The sequence below is a fragment of the Cheilinus undulatus genome, linkage group 10 (assembly GCF_018320785.1).
Source record: "Cheilinus undulatus linkage group 10, ASM1832078v1, whole genome shotgun sequence".
Classification (NCBI taxonomy): domain Eukaryota; kingdom Metazoa; phylum Chordata; class Actinopteri; order Labriformes; family Labridae; genus Cheilinus; species Cheilinus undulatus.
This window is the reverse complement of record NC_054874.1, coordinates 4,232,880-4,246,323: the sequence shown is the minus strand read 5'-3', so window position 1 is coordinate 4,246,323 and position 13,444 is coordinate 4,232,880. Positions and strand designations below refer to the sequence as shown.

At 36.7% G+C, this 13,444-nt stretch overlaps 1 protein-coding gene across 3 annotated transcripts in view; it reads right to left on the bottom strand.

The window, feature by feature from the left end:
- The window catches only part of med12 (mediator complex subunit 12), a 46,011-nt gene extending 37,408 nt beyond the window's left edge, over window positions 1-8,603 (bottom strand). For all 3 annotated transcript variants that reach the window (XM_041797442.1, XM_041797444.1, XM_041797443.1), the window contains exons 1-4: window positions 8,464-8,603; window positions 7,605-7,709; window positions 7,325-7,516; window positions 3,745-3,904 (exon numbers count right to left, since the gene is read on the bottom strand). In XM_041797442.1, the coding sequence (XP_041653376.1) occupies window positions 3,745-3,904; window positions 7,325-7,516; window positions 7,605-7,709; window positions 8,464-8,565 (559 nt within the window). In that variant the 5' untranslated portion in view covers window positions 8,566-8,603. The remainder of the gene's footprint in view (window positions 1-3,744; window positions 3,905-7,324; window positions 7,517-7,604; window positions 7,710-8,463) is intronic.
- Between the last annotated feature and the right edge of the window lie 4,841 nt (window positions 8,604-13,444).

The following is a 13,444-nucleotide window of genomic DNA, read 5'->3' as shown; positions in this document are numbered from 1 at the left end:
ATACACAATATAAAATAAAATAAAATACAAAATAAAATGTTTAACTTGACCGCACTCATGTACACATTTAATCAGTGGTTCTCAACCTTTTATCAATCATGTACCCCCTGTGAAGTATTTTTTCAGCCAAGTACTCCCTAAACAATGCAAAGCTTTTTGGCCAAAAAGAAAGACATTAAACAGCGCTGTGACAGCCGTCTGATTTATCAAACTTTGTAACTGATAAACACTTTCAAATTACAAATAAATTTTTTTTTTCTTACATTTTAAATGTTTAAAATGCATGACTAAAGTCATGGCACATGTTCTCATCTCTAAATGTGGGAATTCAATTTAATGTAGCTATTGAAAACAGTGACTAGAAAGGCTTTAAACCCAGAAGTGTGCAAAACTCTGGCTGCAGCGGTCTCTCTGGAACAATTTGGAAATAAAAAACAGAGCTAGAAAGAACTAAAAACCTGTAAATAATAAACAACTTTAAAAAAGACTTCTCTCTTCTCAAACTGAAATCATGAACTTAGTTATAGATCAGCATTTCTTCACAAAAATAAATCATAAACCTTTTTATGAATGGAGTGATTGTGAATACAGTGATTGACAGGCATGTGTCAGTGTGAGTCAAACCATTCTGCCATGAGGGAAACTCAGGGGGTTTTAGGGTGATTACATTTAAGAGCCTACAAAATATTAACTCCAGTTTATAAACTTAAGGTCCTTACACTCTATACGCAATTTTTTCATGGAAATTGTTTACATAAAATATTTACATTTAGAGCCTGTAGCAAGTCAATGCAAGCTTCCACACCTGCAACATCATTTCGTAGCGCGACATTGCTGCAGATATTTAAGTAGCGCATTTGCGCTCATATGAACATGTCGGGCTGCCTGTTGTCTGTCTGCCTCTCTACCAGGCTAAAAAAAAAAGAGGCAAAAACACAAGCACTGATACAGACAGATATGAGGAGATATCAAACATCAGGTCGTGTTGGAGAGGAGGACGTTTTTGTTCCTCTGTCTGTCTTAAAAATCGGCACCACCACCATATGCACTCGTTGGAGCGAAACTCACACAGCTGGAGCTGTTTCTAAACTAATGGGACTTCAGTGAAATATTTACCAACACAGTCCCCTCTGTCCTCAGACATACGACTTATAAAAGCTCCAGATCAACCAGCTAAATGACTCCTCTGAACAGTCTGGAACACAAACAGGTGAGCCAGTCTGTGCGCTGTGGAGAGAGTTAACTCCTCTCACAGCGAGCCTCAGCTGTGCAATATTATAACTCTTATTGATCATATTTGACATAGAATGAATGAAAAGTCAGTCCCTCCTCGTACAAACTTAGCTGGCACAGTGAACGAAACCATGAAACAAAACAACACTGACGTCCTGGCTGTGCATAAAAGTGCCACGTTACGCACGGAGTGAAGGACAGAGAGGGACAAACCTCCCTTTATATTCCGCTTCAATAAATATCATTGTTTATCAGAGCACAGAGAAAAAACACTGCAGACATCCGTTGCACGATGGTGATTTTAGAATGTACGTAATATACTCGCAAAATCGTGTCGCTCCTGATGTGCAAAGAAAGGCGCTATTTTTCTTAAAAAGCCGGCATGTATTTTAAAATCTCATGTACCCTAGAGAGCCTTCACGTATACCTACCCCTATTTGAGAACCACTGATTCAAGCACGTGCTGGCCGCGGTTTTTGATTGCGCCATCACAACGTCGTGTTTCGGCCTTGTTCTTTCAGTGATAAAAGTCTTTCGGCCGAAAACCGAAAATGCACTTTTGGGCCATTTTCGGTTTTCGGCCAAAAATTTTCAGTGGCCGAATTTTCGGTGCATCCCTAGCTGCAACCAAATAAATTTTTTTGGTATCTGCCTTCTACATGTGTATTTTAGAGGATCACGCTGCGGTTTGTTGGTTACAAACATTGAAATCATGCAAAACATGCTGATATTACTTCAGGTCTTAAAGGTATATACACAGGAATGCTGCATTAGTCAGATGAAACTACACAGTATTTTGATCATTCACAATGGCACCATGTCAGGTTATGCAACAAAAGTCTTGGCTGACAGCCTGGACACACTACAGGAGTTATCCTGACCGCTCATCGTATGTTGACAACACTACTGTCTCTGCAACTGTAAGCGAGTTCACAGGTCATGGGGTCATCAACAGACATTGAAATAAACTGAAATAAAATTAATATTTTTCTCTCATTAATATATCATTGTTAAAAATGTTATTTCCTTTCAAATTAGGAACTTTAAGCATTTAACAGAGAGATTAGTCCCTATCACCTACACTGCAGGCAACAACAAAGGGGCGATTGAGATATTTTAGCTGTATGTTTCTGGAGCCCTCTACACGCTGTGTCTTGATTGGCCAGAAAAATGTAGGAAACAGATCTTCTGTGAAGATTCTCAGAGGGGGACATTGCACTCTCAAAGAGCGTTATTTGGAAAACTGAGGCAAAGGACTTCAACTTTTATCAAGATAACAATTATAAGTATGTGTTTACTATGCCAAAGTACAGAAATACTGGCATGCTTCTTGTCTGATAAGAGGCTTTGCTGAAGATTTGATCTAAAATTCAAGGGAAAGGGTAAACAATTGTATGCCATATTTTTGCCATCTTAAATTTTCTGAATGTAATAATCCCCTGGAGGCTGGATGGGAAGCCGTGGGGGGCCGGATGTGGCCCCTGAGCCTCCAGTTGATGATCACTGTCATAGGACATCGGGAGTCAAAGACTGTCAACTGCTCTACAACAGAAGCGCTCTATGTGATTGTAGTAGGGATGCACAACATGGGATTTTTGCCGATATCCGATATGCAGATATTTACAGATTCATTTTTGCAGATACCGATATTCAAATGTTTCACATCACTAAAAATTCAGTCTTTTGAAAACAATTTAAGGTTTGAGGATGAAAACAGAAACAAACTTTTTTCTTAAAACACACTTAAAAGTTCTAAGAATGAGGATGAATAAAGAAAGAGATCTCAACTTACATGGGTCTGTTGGTCCAGCCTACAAATCTATTAATTTATTAGTATATATATGACCAAACTTTACAGTCAATTTATGTTGATATTCACAGCCAAATTATCGGATGCAAATATTTGCAGAAATTTTGATATCTGCTGATACAGATAATATCATGCATCCCTAGAACGTAGCAGTCTTGAGTTGGTAAGAGAAGAAAACAAGAAACAATTATGGTATGGATTATGTGTGACAATTTTGGACGCAAGAGGAGGGCAATATGGACCGGCTCTCCTTCAGAAAGAAATTTAGGTATGCATGTGATAACGTAAATGAAATAAAATGCACACATTAAGTCTTTGGAGGGAGAAAAAGTAAGGACACTGCTAAATGATGACGCAAAGATAAGGAGCAAATGCTGTCCTATTGGTAGGCATCAAGATTCACGTCTTCGACGTTGGGGTGTCAAACCAAGACAGCAATGCAAAATTCTGACATGCTGGTCTTGTTAAATGGCAGTCGTGGGTAGTCATTAATTATTCACACTAAGAAACCGTTTGTCGTTCCCAACATGCAAAATCAGGTCTGAGGTTTGACGATGCACAGCCATATTGCAGTTGGGCTGAAATCTGGCTAAATTTGTGTAGTCTGGCTGGCATTAAATGGGTTAAAATTGACCAAAATCATCACATCACAAATGTCAAAAAACAACAACCCAACACAGTTAACAATAGCAACTACTCACCTATACAAGGATCAATCACATGCCTCTTCTTTACTTTAGTTTCTGTCATGGCTGCATGATACGCACAGGTCATCTTGATCATCCATGCTGAGCGCATGACAGGGACCGAGTACTTAGCCAAGTATCCAAAAACCTCCTCCTTTTTGCTGAAGATGGGAACCTGGGACAAAAAGATACAATGTGAGTCAGAGAAATAGACTGATGATAATATTTCTGAAAAAAAGAAAAATCATCCATCTTATACTACAGTGAAATTAAAACTGTCAATTAGAGATGGACCAATTGTGAAAATTAGGGCCAATACCTATATATCTAAAATAAAAATGTAACTGATACCTTTTGGTTTAACACATTTGACCATGAAAGCAGACCAGAGTTTGTTTAACAGGTCAACTTTTCTGCCTTTTAAAAAAAAACTCTTATTTGATTCAGCTGCTAGACAAACTGGATTCCAGTATAAAAATGATTAAACAGAACAGACAAACATCGGTAACTTACACATGTTCATGCCACATAGTTTGACCTATGTGGACGTCAGGGCCGACACGGACTGATACTAATGCAAAACAGATGAGTCGATGCATCCCGACTTTAAATAAATCAAACAGGGAACATGTAAGCAATGTGTTCACAATTTCAATTAGACACACATGCGTTGTGTGTCAAGAAGTAAAAACTGTTGGAGCGGGTGAAATGGGACTCTGAGCTTATGTTTTTTTAATTACTTGAGATATTATCTGATGACGTTTTCATAAAAAAGATTTAGACAACAGTGCTGATAACAGGAAGAACACAACATAAATTCAGATCCAAGAAGCAGTAAAACGCAGGTACTGCAACTATGCAGCTCATTTTGCATGCACATGTGAGAGCACTTGCACAGACTTTGCTTAGTTGTGAACATAATGAAACAACAATAAAACTTCCTTTCCCCAATAACCAGAACATTCACAGTGGTTATGGTCATTACACCAACAGGACAAACACATTTTATTTACACAAAAGCATCATCCTTACTTGACAACAATAAATTGTTTACTGCCAGTTTTTACTTCCTAAATGTTAGAGTTCAGAGCAGTTTAATCACCATGGCCAGACTTTCAATTGTTATCTCCCTTGCTTTTACAGAACTGACGAGTAAGTTTCTCCAAGAACCAAAACTCTGAACACATAAAGATGATTCATGTCTTATCAGTTTCTGTTAGACACCTTTTGCCAAAATCAATCAAACCCCAAAAAGCATCCCATGCTGAAATGCAGAACTTTCGAGCACATTCAGACATTTATTAATGCATCACTTGGACAACTTAGCAACACAGATGTATTGCTCCTCTGCACTTTGAACCCTCTCACTTAAATATGGCCACTTCAGGCTTCAAAAAACTAAGACAACTGTTAATGTCACCATGGGTGTTGAATTTATTATCCTGGTTTTAACTGTCTTTTTGTGAGATGTTAGCTCAAATAATGTAATCTGATACATACGAGAATCAGTAGTCAGTTTTATGTTAACACCAAAAATCCCTGTGATACTTTAATGCTTGTTAACTGGATGAAAAGCAGAATAATTCTTAGTTAAAAACAAACAAACTGCTTCATTATCCTGACATATTTATTTGGAAATGTGGAAAATATCTGATCACTACTGGCAGCTGAAGTGGAAAATCTTAGACTCAGTTAGTAAATAAAGTGCTACATTGTCTGACTTGTTTAACTTTCCTCAGTCAGAGAGATGAGCCGTATTTCATCCTTATTTGTACTTCAACAAGCTCAGCAGGAATTTATTGAGACAAGTATTTAAATTATGGCAGAGCAGAAGCTTTTAATGTTAGCAGTGAGGGAAGCAGCATTTTAAAGCACCACTTACTGGGAATAGTAACATGCTTGGAATGAGCTGTGAATTTAAGTGTGAACCTTTAATATGTAAGCATGCTTAAAGAAAAAGTCTTAATTTGTTTAGCTTCTTAACTACCCACACAGAGATAAAACCAATACTCTGCTTCATTAGTACTTAAAACATGACAACAAACATCCAATGGTGAGTGGGAAATGGTTGAGCACAATAAATGGCTAATGCTAGCAATGCACAATCAATTTTTTTCCACTGTTCTGTTGAAGCAAAATTACAATGCCTCTAATCTTCTAGTGAATTAATATCCTTTCTTGTTAAAACTAGTGAAAAATGTTTAAGGGGAGCAGTATATTTAAACATGTCAGATAAAAAATATTAACCCAATCAACAAAATGTATAGAAAAACAAGCCCAAAATTTATCGTTATACAAGTTCAAAGTTACCACTTAAACTCTACAAGTTTGGGCAACTTGCAGCTCAGGGGCCATATGCATCCGTCTTACTCAGTAAATGTGGCCCGTATGTCAATTTCATTGCAAACATGGAGAAAACACAAAAATCTGATACGAAAACATAAAAAATGGTGAAACAATTCTGTGATTTCTTTTCATTACTGGTATAGGTTTGCAAGAAAGAGGAGATATAAGAGTACATAAATTTTGCTGTAAAAATATTTTATATGCATTATCAAACATATTTATATGAAAGATAGATATGCAAGTAAAATATACATAAATAGCCAGTAAGAACTGTTCATTCACTGTACTATAAAAGCAGTTTAAATTGGCTTAAATCCTGTGTTTAGCTGGTTAACAAAAGGCACATATATACAGCTTCATCGTGCAAATGAAAACTCATCTCTTCTCTTCGGCTTTCGATTCAAGATGAGATTATTCTATCCCAACAGATTTTAGATTTTCCTTATCTTATTTAGTTCTATTTTGATTGGTTTTACTATTTGACAGTGATGTATTCTTGTTTCATGTTTTGCTTTTATACTGTGAAGCATTTTGGTCAACAGTGACTGTTTACAGTGTGCTATATAAATAAATTTGAATTGAATTAGAATGCATATGGTACTGCTTAAATTAGTTTACAAGTAGGGCTGGGCAGTTAAATAAAATCCAGATTAAATTACAATATGGCTTACTGTGATTTTCAAATCACAGAGGAGTATTTCTTATATCTGAAATATGGGTCAAAATACCAGTTTAATACTGTTTATGCAGCAGAGATGTTCCATCTACACGTCATTCAGGTATAATTTTTTAGAATGGTTAACATAAAATCCTACTTTCCTTTTTATTTCTAGATATTTTTCTTCATCAGTATGATCACTCCCCTCAATACAACATATCCTATTGAATTTACAATATGAATTAAATAATCACACCTAGATAATTTGTCAAATTTGTTCAGCCCTAGTTTAATCTATCTAATATTCTGTTGGTTACAAAATAAAAAGATGTATTGTCTGTGATTGTTGAAAAATACATAAGACAAGGAACTATCACAATTGCAATGCTGGGAAAAAATTGCAATCAGATTATTTTCCCAAACCATTCATTCCTTATGGCAGCTGCTAACTAGCTGGCCCACTGGAAGAGAGAATAAATCTAATGTGGTCCTCTCAGTCACCAAAGTTGCCCATCCTCGAGTTATCAGTTAGTCTCATGGAAAACAACATTTACTTTTACAGGCTTTCACAGACTCACACCAGGGTCTTACCTTTTTAGCTAACTGTGTTAGCGGTTTAGTCCCGGCTAAATCCGTGAACCAATTATTGATGGAGCTCTGTGACCTTGCTGTGACGAGCCAGAAATTATCCTTCTGGTTGACCTGTGGCTTACGTTTCCCTGTGTCTTGAAACGTGTTGTAACGCAGCTTCTCTGCAATGATGCTGCTGAAGTTTGAGCTGATCTGAAATGCAATCGAGGGGAAACAGATGAAGGCAGAATGTAATTCAAATCACCTAAAGAAAATGACAAGTAAGCACAATGAGCAATACCTTTGAAGGGTTAAAGTTGACATTTTTTGCACTTCCATGTTCATCTCCAGATACAGCTGGTTGGTTATTGAATCCTTGCTTCACATTCAGTGCAGTCAACTCATCCTAAAAAACACATTTCAGTGCATATGGACAAATCAATAAATGCAAAGTAGGTTGTAGTAAACACTATTACATCAAACATGATCTGAGACCAGCTACTAGTAGCTTAGAATAGTGCATACTTTGGGGTTGATAACACAAAAGAAATTACCTGTTGTGGTGTAAGTTTATTAGTTTAGCGTTAAAGTAATAAAGAACAACCTTAATACATTGACCTACAGGTAAAGTAGTCTGTTTTCTCATCATCAACAGATTATCTCAGGTTAATTATAGATCAGGAGCCCACAGTATCATCCAGCTAGGCCAAACTCCGTAATTAAAACAGACTATTCCGCTGTAATTTCAGATGCTGATAATGAAGGTTAGCCCTGCAGGTTTAGCCAAGTCGTAGGTTCAAAACATCAAGCTAGCACACAATTTACAGTCACGCACAATCCAAAAAACCAACGCATATTGCTTCGTATAATAAAGCAAAATACTCTTTTCAATTAATTAAACTAGTTCGAACACGCCAGCCGATTAGCTAGCTCATTTTAACAAACTCTGCTTTCTAAGAACCAGTTGTTTTCCAAGTAAGCTGGAGAGCTAGCTAACAAACTGACAACTAGGTGCAGTTCATTGTTATTGCTAGGCCCAAATCGTCTAGAGGGCTTGCTAAACAGGCTAGCTGCTGTTAGCATGCACAGCTTCTTGACTCAAGGATTCCTTCTCAAAACGTCGTTTCTCAGCATTTTGACTGCACATCGTAAAATCTGACCTCTTTCTGCTTTGGATCTTGAGGATAAACGTCTGGAGGGCCGAGCCGGGGCCGCTTCAATGGCCGGTGTTCGTAACTTAAGATCCCGAAAGCAGCCATCATCCAGCGGCATCACAGCCAGGGCTTTCCTCCACCTCCTCCTCCTCCTCCCTGCAGCCTGAGCCGAACTACAAACACCACACACACTTCCGGCGAGTCTTCATCCACAAGCTTCAAAATAAAAGTCGTGATTAAAAAATAATGTATTTATATTGAACCGTTATGTTTATTTATTGCATTAAAAAAATCAACAACACAAATACACGACGTAAATACGCCAACCGTCCTTGTAATTATAATAAAATACTGTGTTAATTTTACACTAACTAAAAATAAATACGAGATACAGACTGTTACAAAAATAAAAGCATCAAAATTAGATAGGAATTTTAAGTATGTGGGAAAATTTGACGTCAAAAACATAAAGGGCAGTCAATAATGTAATGTAGATGGAATAATTAAAATTTCTAATCTAAAAAAAAAAAAACCTGCTGTTGTGAGAATTAGCATGTTAGCATATTAGCAAGATTATGCTACTGCTGTAAAAATGGCTAAATGTGATGTTTAACGTGTGTTTTGCGAGCTATTTGCACTTAATTTCGATACAGTGATGTGTTAATTCGTGAATATGTAAATTAAAAAACAGGAATTATTCAGGGTACGATCTATATCAAAGTAAGGGGTACTTCTTTCTTGGAGTCTAAGAAAGCACCCTTGTCAGGGATAGGCCCAGTCTTTTTTAGTTACATCAAACACTTTTGCCTTTAAAAACTGAGCTTAAAATGGTTTTAAAACACTTTAGTGAAAAGGTATTTTAAGGTTTAATTAAACTGGCTTTCCTATGTGTTACCTGTAACTTTTTATCAAAGTAAAAAATAAATAAATAAATAAATAAATAATAAAAAAAATAAAAGTTTATACTTAATGGGACCAGAATCCCACTGAGACACAATCAGTGTCTCAGTGGGATTCTGGTCCCATTGAGACACACTCAATGTAAACAAACCGGTTTGTTGAAATGTTATGAATTATAAAATAATCTGGAATACCTAAAGGTGTGTTGTGTCGTATTTTAGGTTATGGATCATTATCTAAAAATGAAATGAAATAAATTTTAGATTTTTTTTTTCCAAATTCACTATAAAGTTAAAAAAAAAAAAAAAATTAAATGCCACACTGACATTGTATTCAGACTCTTTGCAACAACATTTGAAATTTCTCTGGATCTTTGTTGAGATGTTTCTACGCCTTGTTTGGAGTCCACCTGTGGTAAATTACTTCCCCCTTTGCCTTCATTTGGAGTTTTTTGCAAACTCTAAGCTGGCTTTCCTGTGTATGCACTGAGGAGAGGGTTCCATCTAGCCATTCTGTCTTAAAGACCAGATCAGAGGCTGCAGTGATGTTTGTCCTCAACACAGGATCTCTGAAGCTATGTCAGAGTGGCCAGAGTGGTCCTCTCAACAAGGACTCCCTCCCCTGATTGCTCAGTTTAGCCAGGGGACAAGACAGGAAGCCATGTTTCCATGCTTAACAAGTGGAAGCATGGTTGTGCCGTACTTCCACTTGAGAATTATGACAACCACTGTACTCTTGAGGACCTTCAGTGCAGCAGATATTATTGTAGCCATCTCCAAAACTGTGCCTGTCAACAATCCTGTCTCTGAGCTCTGCAGCCAGTTCCTTTGACCTCATTGCTTGGTTTTTGCTCTGATATTTATTGTCAGCTGCAGGCCTTCTATAGAGAGGTGTGTGCCTTTCCAATTCATGTCCAATCAATGAGCTAAATTTCAAGAGATTTTGCAAAGGGTCTGAGTTCTTAAATCAATTTGATATTTCAGGGTTTTTTAATCTTTAATTAATGTGTAATAAAATCCCTTTTCACTTTGTCATGATGGGGTGTGGAGTGTAGATTAATGAAAATTAATTATCAAGTTTTTTCAGTAGGGAAATAAATGTTTTTTTTTCCTAGGATTTATGGCAGCCAGGTCAAAAGGTAAGTCTTGTTGTTGCAACCCATCTGATCAAAGAGATAAACTCTGTACAGAAAAACACTGGCTTTAACTGCTTACTATCTTTTGTGTTTTCCTAATCAGTAGTGATATGGAGTCCAGTTGTTTGTAGGCACAGAAGTTTATCTCTCACTCACACGTACGAACATGCATACATTCTCACACAAACTGTTGCAAAGGAGATAAAATGTAACATGTGCATGGTTCACTCCCTAAAGTAAACAAATTAAACACAATCCTCTCTAATTATTGTGCTTACCCAAGAATTCCAGCTATTTTCCTACCTTGTTAAGGTATTTGTGCAGCTTGCCAACAGCTGACCAGTTAGCATGGTGTGCACATGACAGGCCGCTCCCAGCTTATTGGCAGCTGCAGAGCAGGTATGATGCAAATTAAGCTTTTTTAGTCAGATAAACCTCCAAACTTCTTGCCTTCACATTTAAATTTAACACAAAAGTAAGAACATTTGTGTGTGGTTGATTATTTCTTTGCTGTAACAATGCTTCTTTGCAATAAATCTTCTACTGTTAAAAGTCTGTGTATTTCCCTTTTAAAGACCTTTTAAATGATGCCACAGTTGTAAGGAACATGCATTTGTGGGATGAGCTGAGAGCTGAGGATGTGGGTTGCACCCATGAGAAATTTGCCAGATCTTGTCTGCAGCTTATTCTGCAATGACTCTTTTTTTGGTGTTTGGTGGATTGGATGATTGAAATCTGATGAAACAAGACATTCTGGTAATTTAACAAACAGGAGCTTCAATATTTTGTGGAAGAATGTGGAATGTCCAGGGAAGTTTAAGTAATTTGCTGAATTTTAGGACAAATTTATGTGAAAATTTCAAGAATTTTCGTGGAACTTTCAGGGAAATTGCTTCGATGTTTTGGGAATGTGCTTGAAAATTTTCAGTGATTATCATGGAGGCTTTGTGGCAATGTTTGGATCCTAGTTTCACCACAAATTTTGGGGGAATTTGCTTTGAAATCTTTGGGCATTTTTACAGGATTTTTAAAAATGTAATATTAATTTTTGGATTTTAGTTTTAGAAGAAATTTGCTTTGAAATGTTACTTTCACAAATAATAGCAAAAATTGCGGCAATGTCTATGGAAATTTGGTAGGATGTTCGGAGGAATTTTGCACCGTTTTCACAGGATTTTCTGTAATTTATTTGAACCTTTTTATGTGAATTTTCTGAGAAAACTTGGGAGGAATTTGCTTTGAAATTTTAGGGCATTTTATGGGAATTTCTGAAAAAAAAAAAAGATTCGGACATTTTAATGAGAACTTTTGAACTATAAATATTTTTAGAGAATGCATTAGGAAAAATATTCATGAAAGTTTTGGAAATTTCAATGGGAATTTGGTAGGATGTTTTGGGGAATTTAGCACCATTTTCATAGAAATTTATGTAATTTATTTTACATTTTTTGTGAATTTTATGACAGAATTAGAAGGTAATTTGCTTTGAAATTTTGGGTTATTCAATCTCAAGTAAATGTTAAAAATATACATGGATTTTTGGGGGGAATTTCTGTAGTTGGGAAATAAATACAATTTCACAGACACATTCAGAAAATAAACATTTTTGGGCCCTTTTTATGGGATATTTTAAGATGTCTTTAAGCATATTCACAGATTTGTAGATAATTTATTTTAAAATTAAGGGAATTAGTGTGAATTTTGGAAAGGAAAATTTCCAAGAAATTCTGAACTTTGACTTTTGCCAAATAAACTAAAAAATGCATTTCAAACGAATCTCGGAAGGATATTTTTTGCCAAGAAGCATTCTAAAAACAAAGAAACAATCTACCAGACACAAATTTTCTCACTTTTTGAGACCAGTTCAGATAAATAGTTAATAGTAGGGCCATCAAATGATCAGATTTTTTAATCTCAATTAATTTCAGAATATCTGTAGTTTATCACAATGAATCCCTCCTTTTTGTCTCACTTTAAAATGTCTTTATTTTGCGTTTAAAACTGTTGTTTTTATTTTTGTACGGTCTTAATCTAATGGGAAATGAGTTCTTGTCTGGATCCTGATCTGGTTTTATTTTGTTTGCAAACAAGGAACTTTGAGTGGATCAAAGATTGATATGAATTAATCCTAATATAAGTAACTTGTTATGGATTAAAAAGGAAGGAATGGGGGAAAAGTGAGGTGTTTGACATAACGTAACTGGCTGTAGAGGCAATAAAGCATGCATGCAATTAATCGTAAATTTAAAAATCAGTGCACTAAGGTCAGGTCAGGTCAGGTCAGGTATGGGAGCATATGCCGGTTTGGCACTTTGCAGCGGCAACTTCTGTCCTGTACTGCTCTGCCTCTTGATGGCCATCTTCCTGGTCTGCACCACGCCCATGCCCCGTCTCTCTTGGTATCCTCCTCCAGGATGCTCGCCGTCGCCCCCTGCGTCTGGACCAGCCCACTGGATCCTGGGCACCAAATACGCAGTGAGCTAGATCAGGCTCGGGAAAGCGCGTCAGGTGAACGCAAGAGTGCAGCTGCCCTTCCCCGAGGACCAGAAGACTGACTTGTGTCCACGTGCTCAGATACTAGGAATGCCACACTGTCAGCCCCAATCCTAATACTACCAAAGTCCTAAAGAGAGATGTGAAAAATCTTTGGAATTCCCTCTTTAATTGTGAAATATATAAAAAGTAGAAAAAACTCAGAGAGCACAGACCTCCACCATTAGCCCTATCTCCCAACAGTACAGAATCCTTTAAAAAAATTCCTGGATCCAGACGGTGATCCGGATCACTCCCAAAATGTAATCAGTTCTTCCTTATGCCATTTCTGACATTTCCTGAAAATTTCATCAAAATCCATCCATAACTTTTTGAGTTATGTTGCTAACAAACAAACCCTGCCGATCACATAACCTCCTTGGTGGAGGTAAATATAAAGAATCAAGCACTGGACATCAG